Source organism: Varroa destructor, unplaced genomic scaffold, assembly GCF_002443255.2.
Source record: "Varroa destructor unplaced genomic scaffold, Vdes_3.0 BEIS01000007.1, whole genome shotgun sequence".
Taxonomy (NCBI): domain Eukaryota; kingdom Metazoa; phylum Arthropoda; class Arachnida; order Mesostigmata; family Varroidae; genus Varroa; species Varroa destructor.
This window is the reverse complement of record NW_019211460.1, coordinates 12,572,949-12,593,350: the sequence shown is the minus strand read 5'-3', so window position 1 is coordinate 12,593,350 and position 20,402 is coordinate 12,572,949. Positions and strand designations below refer to the sequence as shown.

The 20,402-nt window shown below is 38.9% G+C and overlaps 1 protein-coding gene and 1 long non-coding RNA gene across 6 annotated transcripts in view; one reads left to right on the top strand and one right to left on the bottom strand.

Annotated features, from left to right (window-relative positions):
* The window catches only part of RasGAP1 (Ras GTPase activating protein 1), a 46,432-nt gene extending 33,951 nt beyond the window's left edge, over positions 1-12,481 (top strand). For 2 of the 5 annotated variants that reach the window (XM_022814158.2, XM_086975838.1), the window contains 13 exons: positions 1,487-1,664; positions 1,935-2,152; positions 2,294-2,411; positions 2,870-3,172; positions 3,439-3,756; positions 4,001-4,234; positions 4,506-4,682; positions 5,221-5,529; positions 6,042-6,146; positions 6,436-6,757; positions 7,829-8,069; positions 8,609-8,788; positions 9,275-10,121. In XM_022814158.2, coding sequence (XP_022669893.1) covers positions 1,487-1,664; positions 1,935-2,152; positions 2,294-2,411; positions 2,870-3,172; positions 3,439-3,756; positions 4,001-4,234; positions 4,506-4,682; positions 5,221-5,529; positions 6,042-6,146; positions 6,436-6,757; positions 7,829-8,069; positions 8,609-8,788; positions 9,275-9,371 — 2,800 coding nt within the window. In that variant the 3' untranslated portion in view covers positions 9,372-10,121. Of the gene's footprint in view, positions 1-1,486; positions 1,665-1,934; positions 2,153-2,293; positions 2,412-2,869; positions 3,173-3,438; positions 3,757-4,000; positions 4,235-4,505; positions 4,683-5,220; positions 5,530-6,041; positions 6,147-6,435; positions 6,758-7,326; positions 7,341-7,828; positions 8,070-8,608; positions 8,789-9,274; positions 10,122-10,584 lie in introns of those variants that run through there. The other 3 variants (XR_002674869.2, XM_086975839.1, XM_022814159.2) reach the window with 3 other exon arrangements.
* LOC147754336 (uncharacterized) lies at positions 11,564-17,559 on the bottom strand. Its single transcript, XR_015317822.1, has 2 exons — positions 16,670-17,559; positions 11,564-14,379 (listed from the first exon to the last, which is right to left on the bottom strand). It is a non-coding gene; the product is annotated as an uncharacterized LOC147754336 (long non-coding RNA).
* Positions 17,560-20,402: the final 2,843 nt, after the last annotated feature.

The following is a 20,402-nucleotide window of genomic DNA, read 5'->3' as shown; positions in this document are numbered from 1 at the left end:
GTTCTATACTGTCGAAACATTTATGCACTGCTATCTCTCTAATAACTTCCTACGAACCGTGTTACATGGTCCTTAAAAATGTAACAGTTCTATAAAACAGTTATAAAACGGTATTACAGCAAAGAAGAGATCCATGAGAGGATTTTACTACGCACGATATAGCGGGAAATTATTTATCTTAACGCCTGAAGGGTTCCGCATGAGACTTCGCGGGAGCGCAGCTATTGTGTATCCATCTGAACATTCTCCATATGCAAAAACACATATTCAACTCAAGCTATCCATCATCGTAGCTTAAAAGTATCTATAATTATAGTAATGATCCACGTAACTATGCGGGAGTCGTTTTGTGATTGCAGAGATCCTTTCCTTTGGACAACGTTATCAGGTCGAGAGTTTTCCTAAAAATAAATTTCTCCTTAGATCTATTTTTCTCATTTATTTACGAGTATAAATAAAGGATGCCTGCATTTAGGTCAATAAGTGCGCCCTTCATTTGCGACAAGTTAGACCAACTTAGCATTTCTTAAAGGCAATTTATTAAAAAGCGATACATCTTTTTGGCAACAGAGACAAGATGTAATGATGATCTATAAGATGTAATTACATAAAACGCGTTAGGGACAGTTACTTGTATAATTATCGCCTTAGTTTTAAAATGAAGTGAGAACTTTTGCCAGCGATAATGTGCACTATGCTTCTAGGCAATACAAAACGGAAGTTTTAAAACAGAAATCTTCGGTGAGTGTTTGCGCCAGTTCAAACTCTTCTGCTTTACGAGAAGACTAGAAAACACTCGATTAATAAGGTGAAAAAACATTGTACGTTAGTGCTTTTTTTTTTTATTATTGTAAAAGAAACATAATAATATCTTTGTTTTTTTTTCATTTAGCATTACAATATTACATTAGAGAATTGAAACCAAGCACACTATAATACATACATCACTGTAGAATTCATTTTTAATTTAACAATTTTCGTGGGCTACCAGCATAGTAAACTGTGGTCAAGACGTATGTGGCTACAGAAAAGATGATGATGATGATCCATTAAACAGGCGTTATAATATACGCTCAGCCATAAACAAAAACGTCTGCACCTAATTCTAATGCTTACCTCAGATTATGATGTACCTTAATTGATTAAATGTAAATTTAGGGTCGAACTTGAAGTTCCAGCTTACAGCGACCGTTTAATGTACAATATTTCAGTATTAATGTAGTTTAATGTATAAAATAATTTTCGTTGAAGCATGGCTGAATTTGACGAGGGTACTTTATTCATTAAGTCAACGTCGGCCTCCGTAGACTATTCAAGGTTATTTTCATGTAAGCCTTAGTAGTCGCGATACCTATCGTTTAACCCTTGTACCTAAGAAGGCTGACGCATCCGTTTTAAATGTAACACAAGATCCAGTTATTTTCCATAGACTTAATAAGCTAACATGGGTGTTTTTGTGGTATCTTTTATTTGCTTCTGACTGCAGTCCTTTTATTGCGGAACAGTTTCGTTGCGACATCCCGCGTGACTTTCACCTGCTTAACATCTACGTCAATGAACGTGAAAAGGTTTCTAATAAGGACAAAGTTATCGGACGGGTGAGCCTTAGTCGCGGCGATATCCTCAAGTTTCACGCCAAAGAACACTGGTTCAACATTGATCCGGTGCGTTATTTTTCGAAGTTTTGAATTTGTACTCTCTTGATGTATCTACCGCTTTTAGATCATGACATTAGGCCGTTCTTTTAGCATACGTTCTCTGGGGCTCTAAAAGTGTTCGAAGGAACAAGATCTTCTCACTTTGACATATGTTCCTCGAGCTGCTTCCGGAGTTTGGTATTTTTTACTGACTATCGTTTCTCGTTGCAAATCAGTTACTAATGAGATAAGTGTTTGAAATTAATCGCTTACGCTGAACGTTGATCTTTATTACAGGTCGACGCTGACTCGGAGGTTCAAGGCAAAATACATTTATTTGTGGCTCTTCAGCATTTCCATGAAGGTCTTCAGTTGTCTACGATTCGACCGGTCTCTATGGTAGAGCTATTTCGAGCCGGTATTGAAACTCGATTGGTGCTTCGCATCGCCGAGTGCTGCGATCTCAATACGGTCCGAGGATACTGTGATCCTTATGCCGTAGTTATACTGTACAGGTTCGTACAAGTGTACATTCCGTAGAAAATAGCGTTAATTAGCCACTTGCTCCGAAATAAAGTAAGCCTTATTCTTTCATAACCATAGCAATACCTTTTTCAACGCAGGATGATGGTACTAACTACTTTTGTGTTGTTTAGAGATGGGGTAAAAGTGGACCAGAAACGGACAAAGGTTTTAAGAAAAACGTCACGACCATCGTTTGAAGAGACATTTGACTTTTTGCTTCAGCACGACTGGGACAGATTTGAAATTAAGGTAAATTTTTCAGCAAGGTTTTTTTAGGTTGCTTGCCAGCATACGTTAATTGTAAAATAAAACAGTTTTATAAATACACTATCAGATCCACACAATGAGAAGGACATCAAGGAGAAGGCTCTTTTGGCTGTGGTCGTCATGCCCTGAGCCAGCTTCTCTGGCTATTTCTCACGCGTCTGCCTGCGCACGGGACTCTACACCGAGAGCTTTTTCACGACCCTCTATAACGATTCTTATGCTTCCAAAACAAGGGAACCACAGTTAGCTCCGACAAAGATTTCGAAACGAACAATAGTATCCGAATTACTCATACACTGCTCGTATAACATAGCGGCATACAGCCGAGTCGGGCAGGTGAATCAACCAACGCCAATTTAGAACAGTCCAGCTGGCCAATTCATTAAAATTATTCATAGGCATGAGTGATTGATTAATAAATGTACGACGCAAATCCACAGGTTTCGCTGTTCCATGATGTCCAATTGGGTTCAAGCGTGTTTCTCGGCGAAGTACGACTAAATTGTTCGGCAATCGAGTTAAGGCAACAGGAACCACTGTCGGCGTGGTACTATCTCGGACCTCGGGAAGAATTTTCCCGGAAAAGTAACTCTCCCGAGCTAGGCGCGCTTCGTCTCAATTTACATTTTACCTCTGACACCGTATTTCCGTCTGCCACATATGAGCAGCTGCGGCAGCTAATTACATCTAGTTGGCAAGTCCAACCAATTACCTGTAGTGCTGCTTATATTATCTCACAGCTGGTATGTTCCGTTTCACTATTGAGGTACACTGACACAGGACGTGACAAGTGATCTCTAGTATTTGTTTCGATATGGTTATTCCTTTGCCTGGCTAATGCCTTCTGCTCTAAGAAAACGTTTTCGTCATTTCGATTTCATAATAATTATGATAAGTAAATGTTAATTAGATATGTTTTTATCAAATGGCTTTGGTTGTTCTTACAAAATTTGCCGCTTTGTGAACAAGCTATAGAAAATGATGTTTTTTGGTGCGGGCTCACCTTCAGGTTCCGGCCGGTGGTAAGGAAGCGATTACCCCCTTGGTACGCGTCCTTTGGGAAGCGAAACAAATTGTTCGATTCATGCGAGCGGTCGCCGAACACGAGATGCGACTGACGTCCGATGCCACAACCCTGTTTCGGGGGAACTCGCTGTTGTCTCGGTGCGTAGATGAGTTCATGAAGCTTGTTGGTATGAACTACCTCCAAAATACACTACGTCCTCTCATAGATCGGGTGCTGGCTGAAAAAAAACCGTGCGAAATCGATCCGACAAAACTCACAGATTCGACACGTCAGCTGCCGATCAATACGCACAATTTAAAGGTAAGCTACTCACTGGACCTTAAGGGGGGTTTTCTCCATTCAGCAGTCGTCACTTTCTTCTGTCTTCTTTCAAGCTGTGAAAAAACACATACATCCTCCGATATCTTTTTTTCGAGTTGTGTTATAAAGTAGCGTGAAATACAGAATGGTCTCGTTGACGGCTATCACTAATGGTTCGTCCACTAACCTTTAGAATTACTTCAATTTGATGCTGTTTACTATTTGTTGGTGCTTATTTCGGCAGGCGTACGCCGATGAAGCTTTTGAGGCAATCACGAAAAGCGCCGCGGACTGTCCGCCCGTACTTCGTGAGCTCTTTAACGCACTTAAACGTTTGGCAGCTAGACGATTTCCGAAAAATCCCCGAACTCAGTACTCAGTTGTGTCCGTGTTCGTATTTTTGCGGTTCTTCGCCGCGGCGATCCTCAACCCAAAGCTATTTGACCTCTGTCCGCCTCAGCGGAGTGTTGATCCACAGGTAACAAGTTTTATTGTATCTTCTGTCGCCAACCATTGATTGTATTGAAAAGAACAAGCGCATATATATATATATATATATATATATATATATATATATATATATATATATATATGCCAAAGTTAAATGGTTAAACAAGTATTCTATGGGAAACGTCATGCACTTGTAGATTTTCTCTTTTTGGGCAAAATCTCTATGAAAACAATGGAGCACGTTACAGAATGTGATATAATGAGCATGGATGATTTTTTTGATTCTCGAATCTTCGTAGGCTAATCGTACGCTGACATTGATTTCAAAAGTCGTACAGAGTGTCGGCAACCTGACATCAAAGAACGTGGAGGCATCCAAGGCCCGCCAGGGCGAACGACTCAACTTTGTACCTTACAAAGAGGAGTATATGTGGCGATTTTATTCGGCATTTCTCAGTGAACAGCACCCTCAGCAGGTTCGTCTGTGCATCTTCAAAATTCTAATGGTCGTCTTTCTAACCTTCATTAATTGTCATTTCATTCGTCCATTGTTTTGTGAAACTTAAACTGAATTAGTTATCATTTTAAGATAAGAATCTCGCTTTGCAGAAGTAGTCTGCAAAAATAGTTAGTATTTTTACAGAAATAGAAAACGAACGACACTCTCCTTGGTGTTTCCATTTGGGCTATGTGATTTTTCATAAACGAAGTTTTTCGAAATTGGTTAAATTATACTGCAATGACTTCACGTATTTTTTTCTTATTAAAAACTGCTGTGCATTACTCTTAGCTGCGGTTGTTTTAGGAAAAAAATAATTAAAACAAAGTTTTTTTTATTCATTAAAACATGTCTTTGTTTGATAGTGCGTAACTGTATTCTCTCTCTCTTTCTTGCTTTCTTTCCCCTCTCCCTCTCAATGATGGACTTTCACGTAAAAAATAATTGAGAAATAGTTGCCGATACCAATAATGGTCATCAATGAAACTGACTGAACAGCTCAATTGATATTACAGGTGGCTAGTTTTCTTGAGATGATCTCATCTAACCTTTCAACGACTTTGACTACGTTACCCCGAGAGGTGAACTCGTCGAATCCGCCTGTCGTCCTTAAACAGGGTACGCTGGCAAAACGCGCCCAGGGACGTAATAAGCTCGGCTTGAAGCAATTCAAAAAAAGACATTTTTATCTCACAGCGAAGGCTCTATGCTATTCAAAGAGTAAGGATGTTACCCAACCACCCCAGGGTGAAATTCCCCTAGAAGAAGTACTCGGCGTTGAACGGTTACGGGAGGAAGCGTTCAAGTTAAATAATGTTATACAGGTGCGTATCACGAGGTTATTTCCTTTAAATTTTGCCACGGCTTTTGTGCTATTATGCACTGACGGATATTGATCGTGTACAAAGAACATCCTTGTTTTGAAAGCGCTACGTTAAAGATCGACGATTCTCCCCACACGTTACTTTTTGAGGCAGAAACGAAAAACGGCATGACGCTTATAACGTTTACTCGCACATACGGAACGTTGCACATACTGATGCATAAGGTGTTGATGCGTAATTGCATGCCAACATAATCGTTCATATTTAATTGTATTCTTTTTTTTAAACACAGGTTCGGGCTTTAGCGTTCAACTTCAAAACAAATAATAAAGATGAACAGTCTCCCCTAAGACAAAACTTGATCCATTTCAAAATAGCTATTACCATCTGAATATGTATTTGGAGAACGAAGGATGGAGATGAATTGATCGTCCTTTAAGAACGTCAAACTTTGGTTAGTTTCTGGAACATCATGTATTGCATCTAATGATTTTTGGGCCGATTTTGATTAGGTTCTGCAGCCGTCGCGAATTTTATACATCCAGTGTAACAACTGCGTAGAGGAACAGGACTGGCTGGATATTTTACGGAGACTAACGGTCAACAATAGGATAAAGGTAAAGTAAACACAATCTACAGTTGGCGTTCGGCGGCAAAGTGATTCAAATTTAGTTCGCTTTATGTCTCTTTCGTATGATCTTTTTAATTGACTGAAAAAAAAAACAAAACGACCGAAATAGCAACGAGACAGAAGCGGCACACCCTTTACGATAGTTATCAAATTGTCTTCGTAAACTACGTAGTAGATATTTGTAAATGGACAGCAGCTGCTTCTATGTCTCTTGTTTTTCTACCATTATTGCTAGGGGTTTTGATGTCGGTACCTAATGATAACTTGATTGCTAGGTTTCTACGTATCATCCAGAGGCGTTCGTTGCAAACGAGTGGCAATGCTGCGGGCAACGTCAAGAAACAGACGCAGGCTGTACCCCAACGACGCGTGGACCTGATCCCCAACTGGCTGCGCAAATCGATCTTGATCGTGAACTGGAACGGCTTCATTCCCTCGTCGTTTCAAACTCGCACAATTTTAAGGCACTCATGGACACCTGTGATGAAATTTTGACTTTGCAACAGCAACAGCAGCATCTGCATCTGCACCATCATTCACAGTCACAACAGCAATCACAGCCACAACAGCAGTCACTTCACGCGGGCACGATCGCAGGTCTGTACTCATCATCTATATGCATATATGCTTTTTCTTTTTTTAATATGTTTCATAAAAAAAGAACTAGAAAGGACCAGTTCAAATAGGAAATGAGCTTTCGATAGAATAAGCTTTAAAAGAGTTGACAGTAAAGCGATATAAAAGTTCTATAAAATACCTTAACAAGGGTTTCCTATAGCCGAAATTTCACATGTTTATCGCTACCGTCAAGCATTGCTTCGGACGAGTGGATCCCTCTAACGTAAAATGTATTTATTTACGGCTTCGAACCTAGACCAAAGCATATGTCTTTAAGCTTGGTAAACAAAAACATCACGGTACGGCGTGTTAGCAATTCATCGACCCGCATCGTTGATTCTATCACGGCGCATGCTTTTTCGTCCTGTTTGAACTTTGTGAGCCTCTTAACCTCGTGGTCCTATCAGCCCTTTGGTTTCTGGCCGTTCGATATTAAGCATTACTTTTTTAGAACTGGAAATCGTACGATAATTAAATATCACTAAACGACCACCAATGACCGCACAAGGATTATCGTTAACGCAGTTACTATTCTATTACGCAAGCAGGCTTTGGATTATAGGTGAGTTGTTCATTGATTTCGTCTAACTGCTTCATAGAAATGATTCAAAAGATGAGCTTGTTTCGACGACGCCGCACACCCAATTAGAGTTTGTCGACCAACAACAGACGCGACGCTACCTTACTAACCAATATTTCGTATATAGTTGGCTAAATACGAATAGCAATTGTCGAAAAAAGGTCGTGTCTTGAAGAGACCTCTTTTTTTTTTCGCTTATTAAAATAATTCATCCGTATATCAATACAAAAACAAGTAGTTGATTCGTTTCCAAAGAACTATTATATTTTATTGTAGTGATCGATTCCCCTAACAATGTATGTAGCTAAAATGAGTGTAGCGGAAGCTGTCCTATCGGCCATGGGCTAGGACGCGAAGGCCAAGCACAAGTGTCCTCGTGCACAATACAATGGGCAGCATTAACGATGGTGGGTAATAAAATATTCGCCGTATGTATGATTACCGATTTTTGTTTGTTTTTCTTCTTACAGGACTGAATCCATGGTCTGATGACTTCACGTTGAGTTCGTCGTTCGAGGGCTCCGTTGCAAGTCATTCGGGCGCCTCTTCAGTGCTCACCGACACCCTCAACAATAACACGAACAACAATAGTAGCACTACCGCTAATAGTGGAATCGTCTGTACTGGCTCTCAGCAACATCAGTTAGATAATAATGGGACAGTCGGTAATCCTGACAGGGGTTCGCCCTATATCCAGGACGACATGAACAGGTTTGTATAACCATGGTAGCAACGTCCCGCTTCTGTAGCTCATCTGTTTACAAATAAAAGAATACCAATTGGATTATATAAATATGTACGTTCTCAATACAGAGCCGATGCGAATGATACTGGGTGTAGTAGCAGTGGCTTCATTTCTAAATCGTGCCTCAGTGGGAAATCGATAGCTGTCGTTGTTTCACGACTATATTCAATTCCTTAAGCTGATGCCTGATAGCCACGTGCTGGAACAACTACTTAGTTTAAAATGGCAGGTGAAGACTTACACAGTTGTGGGAGTGATCAAAAATATGGGAACGGAATTTTGACAGTAGTACAAATAGAACTGGCTATAAATATTGAAAATAGCTAGATATAATACTGCGTTTTCTGTCAGGTGTGTTTGTGCTTACTGAGAACCCGACTAGACAAAAGTGTAATGTTATTGATTTTCACCGGATTCTCACGCTCTTCGTTGGAAATGTTCTCGGTCCTTGGCGCAAACGTTTATCGCGATTTTTTTTTTGTTTGCATTTAACGAACGTGTATAGGACTATGGAAGATTTAAGCGCAATGACAGTCGGTGGAGGACGGAAAACGTCTTTTGAAATCGATGACGCACGTTCGATGAAAGTTGCCCTAATGGCCTTAGCAAAATGCACCAACGAGTTGGAAACTAGGCACCGGAAATACAAAGACTACCAGATTACTGGCGCCGTCCGAGGAACCAAGTAAGTACGATAACATTCTACAATATGATCACAGATTCAACCGACTCCACTCACTTTTACCTATGGTACTGGTCATTTTTCTTCGCACATCTACAACATATGCTACCTGCATAGCTTCTTATTGTTACATGGTTCTGTCTAAAGAGTTTGATCGTAGTGCTTCTGCAGTGCTACCTTGCTTCGCTCAACTACATGCTATATGTACTTGTTGATTATTGTACGCACAAAATGGTACCTGTTTAAGATTCTAGCATCTGTTAGGAGCATTAATTCGTTTCTTCTAATACAATTTCTCATAATGTTGTTTCTAGCCGAGAGCATAGGTCTGCGACGCAAGTCGGAAACATTTAGTTTACTTGGTATAGTGAAAAAAAAAAGAAATAACAGAAATTGGAAACACCGTGCGCATTTACTTCTTTCTAGTAGTTTTCCATGCAAAGTTTTATCCCCGCTTATGGGAACTTGCTCTCTGTCCCTAACTTGCAGACAAGCGCCGATCAGCTTAGAAGACAACTATATAGTGATGATGAAGCCTGCATCAATATCGTCTCAAAACATACATCAGTCGTTTTCGCGACGCTGAGCCAATGGACTTTGACCGGCACACCGTTAGTTGACCGAGCAGCGAAGTACGAACTAAACGTATAGGCCATGAAAAGCGTTTAGTAAACTGGTTAAAATTATCCATCGATGGCAACGTTGGATACATAACGGACGAGATATGACACATAACGAATGAAGGTCTTGTGATCCGAAAATCAGCCAGTGCATCGAAATTTCACGTCATCACAATTGCATCTGTATGTTACACATATTATCATAATGAGACGCGAACTCTTCACCAAATGTTTGCAAGCATTTCGAAGTAATGCAACGTTACTGCGACACGTCAATCGCTAGAAGATGGCGCTTGCATAGACATTTATTTTTATTATTATTATTATTATTATTATTACTTGTCATAGTTACATAGGATCGTCGTCGCAATAGCATAACGTTCACGTCACTATTATTTCGATCATTATTATTGTACTCTTTTGCATCATCTTATTAGAAACTATATAATGCTATATATAACAGAATAGATCTATCAATATATGTATTTACTGTGAGAAAATGCGACTAGTGGCACACGGGGGTGGTCTCGAGTTGTTTTTAATGCTCGAGTGAAGTACGTTTGCCAGCGACTCCAAACACAACAGCCGAGAATGAGATAATTTAGAAAAGAGTAGATATTGACTAGGAGGAAATAGAAAAAGAGGTTTACGAGGATCTTTGCAATGCTACCGTTATTAAGGATTAAGGCCATAAATAAAAAAAAAAATGTTTTTTACATTCGTTTTTACTTCATATATTGTTAACAATTTGAAAAACTTCTACAAGACCGAAAAAAGAGTCAGTATTTTTGCCACGGTTCTTTTTTGTCAGGGGAGTGAAAACGTAAACCCTTATAAGTCTCCCGTTGTATTTTTGCTGTTATTTCAACCTCTTCTTCTTTATCCTTACGTTTTCTTCGAAACAATATGTTATTCTTTGTAAATTGGAGTTTTTAGAGAGGGCTCAATAACGCGAAAGGAAGCTAAGGGCATAATGTAGGAACGTAAGCTAGCATATATATTGCATGTACCGTGGTGTTTAAATGAATTATAAATACAATATAAGCTATCCGTGCATATATATTCTTACTGCTATATATATATATATATATATATATATATATATATATATATATATGTATATATATATAGGAAATGCATGTACTTTAGTTTTTGTCATTTTTACCTGTTATTTTGTAGTATCGAATCGTGGAGGATCGAGGAAACGTTAAGGAATGGCAATAATGATAAGGAAGATACAAATAGAGGAACGAAGATTAAATAACGTGGTACTACTATTCATAGCATTGGTTAGTCGGCATAAATATTGATAATGACATGAAGCCAATTACGACGAGATTCGTAGCCATGTATATGGAAAAGGGAAGAGCACTGCACAAACCAAATATCACCCGGCCACCAGGGCGTTATCCGACTTCTTGCCATGTTAACTTATTGATGAATTAATTTCTATCTGGCTTGTGATTAACGCCAGCGAAATTCACTGAAAGCACGGTAGATATACAAAATATTAACTTATATTTATATAGGATCTAAGTTAATTACACTGTTAATTTGACCTAAGTCAACAACGACTCACCATGACGCTATCTCAACAAAGTTTATGTGGGAGAAAGTGTTACAACCTCACATCACGTTTCCGGGGGGTCCGGGTGTTCACGTATAGCTTTATGCTCGTCCGGTTGAAACATCTGACATCGTATCTGTTTTCCAATCGAACACTGTATGAAGTACGCCGACAGAAAAGATATAAAGAAAGAAAAGAAGGAGTGCCAATTCAATCAATACGATTCCAGTGAAATAGATCATTCAACGGCTATGGACAAGTACAAACTAATGACGACCGTGCTTCATCAAATAGGACGACATATATTTAAAACAGTGTGTATTTTATTTCTTACAAATATAGTGTAACAGTATGACGAGCGCCCGAAATGGCAGTCGAGCAAATCAGCTTTGTTGTCGCTGCTTAGTTGAGTGGACGACCCAGTGTTCGTTTGTTGTTGTTTTATTCATCCCTTTATTAAATAGACTTGACAATGGCAAAACGTATTTATATCGCTGTTAAATAATCTTTTTAGTTCTAACCCTGCTCTCTATACGACATGTTGTGATCTACCCCACCTTTAACGTCGTTCCCGCTCATTGAATAGCACCCAACAGCGGCTTGCTTAATTAAACAATCATTGAGAGCTTCGAATCATCGTTCGGTGCCATGAGCTTTCGACGAGTCGTCTCGGGCTAGTTTTACATAACGGTACGTTTTACGATTCGGTGACCTAAAAGGCGGACCAGATATTCAACCGCTCTTTACTAGAACCATTGTGGATTTACAGAATTGTACGCGGGCCTCGAAGCGCCATTTTTGTAATAGGTGTAGCACAAATCTTCAAACGCGAGGAAGCTTTTATCTCATTCGAATCGTCAAGCGTGGTCAGAACACGTAGTTGAATCTTTTTACGAGCATAAACAGAACACTTCTATTTGAGTTAATAACGACTGTATGGCTTTAGACGGCTGGAAGCCTAAAAACGTAACGGCGAGTGGTTCGTCTAAAGTGGTAACTTAGTAACCCAACTAGAATAATGCCGTTTTTTCCCAATATCATTTGACAATATGTTTAACATATACAAAGAGTATAACAGCATTAGTAAAAAGATTGTATTTGGGTTACGTAACAGGAAATATCAAACAAAAACAATAGGAGATCGAAGCGACATCCACGAGCGGTGTGCATCTTGCACTCTATCGAATACGCCTTTACTATTTGCAGGGTACTTCGTATTTTTCGACTTAAGGAGGATAGCCTTAATGGAACACCACTCAGTATGAAGTAGGTTATACGCGAGAACCATGATTCATATTAACCAAAAGACGCCATATACCTGTGTATACAGTCAATTTCCAGCAGTCCACATAAGAGCAACATAAACCACATAGAGCAGAAATAAAAATATTACCAATTATATGGACTTCGATGATATAATGCGGCACGGTTTTTCCAAAAAAATGGGCAGTATTATAGCAGAAATAAACTTCTTAATAAAAGTATTAAATTACATTTTTAGAAAATCAATTAAGGCTTCTTTTGTCACTACTGCACGTTGCAAGGCAGGCGTAACAAGGCAATACAACTACAACATCGTTTCTTGTACGTCTATGAAAGGTCTTCATTGAAACTGAGTTCCTAGCAGGTCGACGTACATAGGTCCTTTTTTTCTTATGAGTCTTGCCAAAGCAATCTTGTAGCGAGCCAACTGCACGAAATATCTTACTTTTCATTGAAGTGATTCAATGAAAAGTAAGATTTATTCAGAATAGGCTCGTTTATGAACTTCATTTACATTTATGATTTGTGTATTTATCCTACACCAATTATAATGCAACTAGGGGTGCATGTTCGACCAAAGCAGGCGTGGCAGTTTTTATAAATTTAGGTCGACAGGCAAGCGTTCCGCTGGCGAAGACAGGTCTAGAAATCATTGTTCATCCTACCGAACGAGTAAGCTTGCCGTCGACTCTCGCGTTAGGGTTGTGGGATGGATCGTTCTAAGAAAGCAGCGTAAGCTGAATGAGCTGCTAACTACAACAGCAACTGTTACAGCTAGTAGCTCGTACTGGTGAGTGATTCGCTCAAAATAGTATTGACTATTGTTACTAAAAAAAAAAAAAAAAAAAAAATAGCCAATATGAACCTCTATTGGCTATATGCCATGTCCGATAGGAAGGAACACTATGGAGCAGGGCTCCTCAACAGAAGGCCAAGCAACAAAACAAACAGGAACTGCCATACAGACGACGAGTTGCTACTGATTGATGTACTCGCAGATAAATGATAATAAAATTGAATATATCGAAAACGACAAAAATAAGCTAGTACCCGGTCTGGTAAATTGTCTGCAAAGAGTGACCCGACGACGCTATATATCTCGCTAGTCAGACAATTTTTCTATCAAAAAAACTATTTTCTATCAAGCAATAAAATGCGTTTCCTTTTCATATCTCAGGCAACGAAACCTCATTTTTTCCATGTAGCCTTTGACTTGGAGTAAAAAAAGCGAAAAGAAAATAGTAGTATAGCACAAAGTGTCTAACTACTTTTTGCTTTGCCAAAATTGATTTATGCACGCTATCATCCATAGGTGACATAAGCAGCCTATACAGATTTACGGCTATATTTACTCGATCATTTGCGGTTGGTTTGGCCATTTCCAGTGTCATAAACAGCCAATAGGTAATTTGTCAGAGGATGGAGCTTCTCAAGCTGGAGAGAAATATCAAGAAAACAGCCATTGTTATCCTCGTTTATCGAAAGGTGCTGGCTTGGGCGTGGGGTACTTGTATAATATCAAAAATATTTAATACATATACGAGCGGTATAACGGGCAGCATAGGCTTAGACCAAAGTCTAACACTTTTATGATATTGTTTCGAGTCTTACTTTAAAAAATTCATAGCGGACCTTATTTAAAAACTTGCCCCTGCTCGAATAATTCGTTGTACTAACGACTCCTTGCTTGTTAAATAAGCAACAGTACACACAGAGCTTTTTTTCGCGTAACTTCTATACATTATAATAAGATGATAAATCGTCTTCAACTGATCGTAAGGGAACAACATTCAATGGCACATAATTTAAAACTACCGCTGCTGTGTGGCAAAGACAAGCTTCTGAATCTGTTTGAGAGGAGATTCGGGCGGCAATATTGCTGATTTTGTAGAAAGCTAAAACTAAACCCGTCTGTTCGATAGTGGCATCCGATACTATATCTGATACGATACTAGATCTGATACGATAAGCAGCTTTATAAATGTATGGCACGCATTGCAATGTAGACCTCTTTGAAACAACATACCTACATAGGTTTGTCCTGAGGTTTCCTCGTATCCTGAGGCGATATAGAGGACGTTATTTATGATGGTTGTATACATCTCGTACTGGTCTTTTATACAACGTAGCCTGGTCATCGGTCACTACATCAATAAGACACTAGGTTAGAATAAAGGATCGGAATCGTTTACCACTTCGCACTATACGAACAAAGTGGATATTGTCATTATTATTATTATTATTATTAACGTAATTAAGGGCTTCAGCTGTTAATACGTTAGATTTCCCCTCGAAAAAAAGGTTAAACGTATGGATTAAAACGATCACCGTCATGATTGTGGTAAGACAGGCAAACAAACGCTTACCAAACTACAACTTTTATCGGTATAGAACACTGTCTCCGTTGCAAATTGTTATTAGTATTTAGGTTCTAGCGTAGAAGACCAAGGATCAGTAGCATTCAAGAGCTTTATAGTAGCGATTTTTTTCGTAAAATAAAATAAACACTAAAATTTAATCAATACACAACGTAAAAAGGAACATGTATGCTCCGAAGAAGAGTTAATTAAATATTTTTTTCAAAAACAATATTGCCATATATATATATATATATGCGCAACGTCACCGAAGACACGGATTTTATACGACACGTTTACTGTATCACTGTTCTATCTATGGCAACAACAGACCTAAAAATATCCTCCAATCAAGATCACAAACTTCCGCATTACTAAATAGATCTTTCTTTATTTCTCCTATTGGACTACAATGACTAACCATTTTACTAAACCACAACACACTTATCGGATGTGAGCAAGTATATCTGGTGGGCGTCTACTTGTGGGATGTTGAAGGGCCGAGATGCGACCTGCGCCGTCCTGTACTCCATCTTTTAGGTTTCGATGCTAGCCACAGCACTTATGGTTTGTGCCCACGTAAGTTTCTATTTTACTTCAATGAAGCGTCAGACCTAAATTTAGATTTTCCTTCCTCTAATAAGGGTATAGATCCATGTCTCTTTTGGCCCACGGGTACTTGTCTGTATGCTTACTGTCATTGCTTAACGTAAACTTTGTGATGTTTTCGTTGTAGTAACCGGCGTATAATTCCAGCCTTTACAGAAGGGTTGTGGGTATTTGGGGCCATCGATATTCGAGACGTAGATGACTCAGCCCAGTATAACAGCAATGAGTTGTACTGTGTAAACGATTAGCGATTTATACAGTAGAATCAAGTTAAAATCGCGCTCATACCGGCCTCAATACTTTACGCGGTAGTCATAACCAGTGAAGACTTTACGGTATACTGGCGGGGTGCTTCGACAGGCCATTGAGATGCTGTAACTTTACATGACTTTTAAACATTCCCTGAAAATCCGACTGCAACTTTTTCTCACTAGTATTTAATAGCTGTTCGATGGTTAAAAGCTAAAAATGTAACTCTGAATCAGTTAAAACTTGCGCGGCATATATTATTTGCGAACTGCGCTATGTATCGCTTGGCTTATGTTGATTTGCTGGTAATACTCTAATAGGTCGTTTCAAATATGCCAATTTGGGGCTACCGCAAAAATGCTACATGGTTACTTTAGGTTAATCCTCTATATTAGGCAATAAATATCGTTGCTTGCTATATATAGCATATATTCGTAGACTAATTTGTATGTATTTTATTTATGTTGAAAACGTCTTCGAGTTGTTTGATGAAACGATGCCCAGACTTCATTGATTGCGGCTAGTAGGTGGTATAGGTGTCGACTACCTGCTTGTTCTAGACCTACTGCAGTATTAAGTAATATAGCCGAGGTTCTACCTAGCGCAAATACTATAGTGTTTATCTGCAAAGATTTCGATTATTATTTACTATGACTGAGACATTTGTTCACATAAAAATATGATGACCACACAACCAATGCATGTTACGCCTCATTCCGGAGCGGTTCAGTTTGGCCTAGTTATCAAACATTTACAAATCCTATAACAAAATTTCATAGCAAATAGTACATCGCACAATTTAGCCTTTCGTCATTTCTTCAACCATATCTTTCCCGTTAAATCCGCGCAAATATTGATTATACTCTTTTATGGCCTAGTGATTTACACCACAATCCCTGTTTCTAGCATGGAAAACGATATGTTTGACCTAAAAATCCTTTCGCCTTATCGTTGCTTGCCGTTAATGTAGGCTCACTGTGATAGCAGAAAAAGTTGATGGTAGGCTTGTCAGTATCCCTATAATGAATGAGCCTCGATCTAGTAGAAAGAATCATTTGTAGTGAATTGTGATTATCGTTATTTTCTAAATAGTGTATATATTGACAATATTGTTTTATCCGACCAGCGCGTTACGCCAGTGGGTACAATTATACACTATTGATAGTCATATGTTAGTGACGATCTTAGTGTAAATACAAGCTCACAGGTACGTACTCACATGAACTAAGTTGAGTCATAAATCTGGGACGACGCAGTTCTTCGAATTTTTCTATAAAACCAACAGCGACGCTGTCCGCTTCCATATATGCTCGAAAAGGAGCGGTCCTATAATGTCGTCAGAGTACAAGTCAACGTGAGGAGTTTTATAGGCCTTCACCTGCTTTCAGGTTGCGTCTGAAGAGGTAACTTTAGGTAAGCTATAGCCGGGAAGGAAAGCGGCGTCTTCTCCATTCTATCGGAGTTTGATAAAACGCATTTCGCTACTTCATATTGCTCCATCTTTTCAGACTTGCTGCTAACAACAAAGAAAAACAAACGAACAAACACTAACGGGAGTTTCAATCTTTTAAAAGTTGTTATTAGAGACAATTTCCGACAACGAGTTCCATGCAGTTCCTGTTCTAAATATGAGTCATCATAAACAAGATGTTTGTCTGTGACACAGTGGAGCTCATCGGAAAATATGGACTGCTATGTACAGGGCGATTAAGGGATTGTTGTGCTAGCACGTTTGAAACTTGTGCTTTAGTTTTTTACTCTTCGCATAAAATAATTACAGAAGAATATTGTGTTATTACCCTGTGTATTGCAAGCTAGAAAAACGTCAAATTCACACTTTTCAAATATATTGTCAGAACTTCCACGAAAGCTCACGAGTTTATTCTTTCCAACAATTGAATTAAAGCAATGATTTCTTACGGAGCTCAAAAACAAATGAAGCACGGTTTGAATACACAGGACGATGGTGAATACAAACACCTCCTACACGTTTTATTATTTGTCCTTTTACCTGGGAAACGTAGCAGTGGCTTTTCTTTTCTGTACAGTTTACACCCGCATAGAAAGTTCGATACGGCTCGCATAGTTTTACAATTCCGTAACAATTGTCTGTTTGTTTTTTATCAATTTGAGGTCAATTTACAAACGATTCGCTTGTATAGCGTGGGATTCGTCTATACGAATGCTGACAACAATACATCTGTGAACAGGAACATGTTCCATAGTTTCTTTTTTTTTAGGCCAACTATTAGGATATATCAGGTTGTTGCAAGTTACGTTTTCGCATGTTCATATATCGAATAATCTTACTTTGTGTCTTTAGATTTGAAATGAATGTTGCTTGTTTTTGCCACTGTTTGGCCGGTGTAATGAGCTTGTGACGCATGACGTTGGACGAGATTTGGTAACGCATCGATAAGCTGTTTTTGCCGTTCTAGAGTAAACTAATATCCCTATACCTGCGCATATCGCATTGGGTTTAAGTAAGCCTTAATTGACATAATACTGACATAATCTTTTCAGCCAGTTTACGTATGACCTGGCAGCTCTCTTCCCTTAGTGGCACCGTCTGTATTGGGAAGTAAGCACCCATACCGCCTCGAACGAAATCAGATCTTATAGAACACCCAAGTAAAACGAGCGATATTTTACTTTGGCTACGAACGGTCGTTGTCAAGCTTTAGACATTAAGCATTAAGTACACAGGTCGAGACGAACGCCTTTCAGTCGGCAGTGAATAAAGTCGTCCATTGTGGATCGATAATTAAATTAGGTTCTGAATAAATCGCCCCCCTGCGAATCGTAGCTAAATTTATTAAAAGTAAATATAAGAGTCTATCCCTATACATCTAAGGTCAATGGAAACAGTGGTGTGTCACAAACGTGAAGTCAGCGCAAACGGCGGGCGTGTTCACGAGCAAGGTCCGGCAAGTATCTATATATATATATATATATATATATATATATATATATATATATATATATATATATATATATATAACGGCTAGCGTCTGTCGACCAGGCGGAATTTACACATTCGCTAGATACAAAATAGCCTCTAATTGCCACTTTTAAATAATAGCAACTTTATTTTACCCATTGTTCCTCAATACAACGCCAAGCAGCCTTATAGAGAGGAGAGATATATATATCTCATACAATAGATATTGTGTAATATCATATCACGTTCGAATCAAGCTCAAGTGTAGCAAATAACGATAGGATCCCATTTAGAATTTATGATCGCCGGTGTGACAATGACGGTAATGATTTTGTGTGTTTATGTATACATGTGTTTGAAGACCTTGTCTACTCTAACGTTCGCTGGTAAAAGGTTTATAGAATTAGATGATATCCCTATACTTGTCTAAACAATTTGATCAGCTTCGTAACTGTAAATCATATTTGCCCTACTAAATCAAAACGATGTATTATATATAGCATTATAAGGCAAACGAGAGACTTCAAGTGTGTCAGTGGAAACATATCAGAGCTAAGAGTTGTGTTAAATATACTTCACTTACTATAGATAGTACGTGGAGTATATATAGTAATCCATTAAAGTTGAAATTCAAAACGCTATATACTATATATATATATATATATATATATATATAATATATATAACGCTATATATATAATTATCTCGCCGTCACGTTGTCTATTATTATTATTATTATAAAGATAGTTCGATTAAATATATATACCGTCCGTCATACCTATAGTGAGACGTTTTTAAGTATAAAAGTTAACATATTAACCTGTAAGAATCTTCTAGTCAGTATTATATTTAGCTGTACAAGCGCATAGAACGGGCAGGCAAAGAGCCGAGTAGGTCTTAGGACAGCAGTGATTCTTGATACTCATCCAAGCTGAGTGTCGCAATAATAGAAGGGAAAATCTTTTTTTTCATATTTAGAACAACGGTCGTCTTTGCTAGTTTACTTTGTTGACTCTATACGGTTTTAATTAAATGGACGCATTAAATTCGTATAGCCAGCCGAAAAGTCTGGGATGGTCACACCGATACTGGACGGTGGATGGCCCACTTGAAATAAAGCGGGTGGCTGTTGCCACTGTCGGCTTCGGGCTTGAATTGGTCCTACCAGGTTCTCTGGTTGCTGTGGCTGGTTGGGAATAGGCCAAGCATTATAATTGTTATTGTCTTGTGAACGTATGTAATTAGGTGGCACAGCATATGCAAAAGGTATTAGATTGCGTTCCAGGCGTAAGTCTTTCAATATTAGATTCTCGATAATGCCACCAATATGGGCCCTTCCTTTACCGTTCAGCCCAAAACCGGTGACCCGTAATAGAGAAGGTAAATTTTTTTTCGACAGGTAAAAATCTAGATACCGAACTGTGAATTTAACTCCACGAATTATTCCAGAGAGGACAAGATCATTGAAGAGAGCCATTCGTTGGTTGCAGCCATGAATATAGTTCATGTCGTAATGTCCTACGAGATCAGTAGTACGAGCGGTTAGCAGGCATATGATGACGGTTCGAAGACTCGGCAACAATATCTGCAGCCGATACAGACGTTCCTCAAGGTAAGTAACGACTTGCACGGGATTTGATGATGGTGAGCTGAGATCATTTGAGCCCAGATGAACGAACAGTGTTTCGATCGATCTGGGTAGAACTTGTTCGGCGAGATCCATCGTGGGACCGATACGGCCACGAGGGTAAGAAATGACGGCAGGACAATCATCAGGATGCAGTGCGCCGTGGGCAAAAGCCACATCGCAGATCCGAAAAAAAAAACAGTCGCCTACCAACGCCACCCATGGCTCCCGAATCTGGAAGTTTAGACATGGACGAGGAATTAATCTGGAGACTTCAGCGTCTCCAACTGCTTTTGTGACTGTACACTTGCCCGCTATTATTGTTAACGGCATTATTATCGTTGACTCAATCAGGCACAGTTGTCAATTTTAAGTGAACTCAGT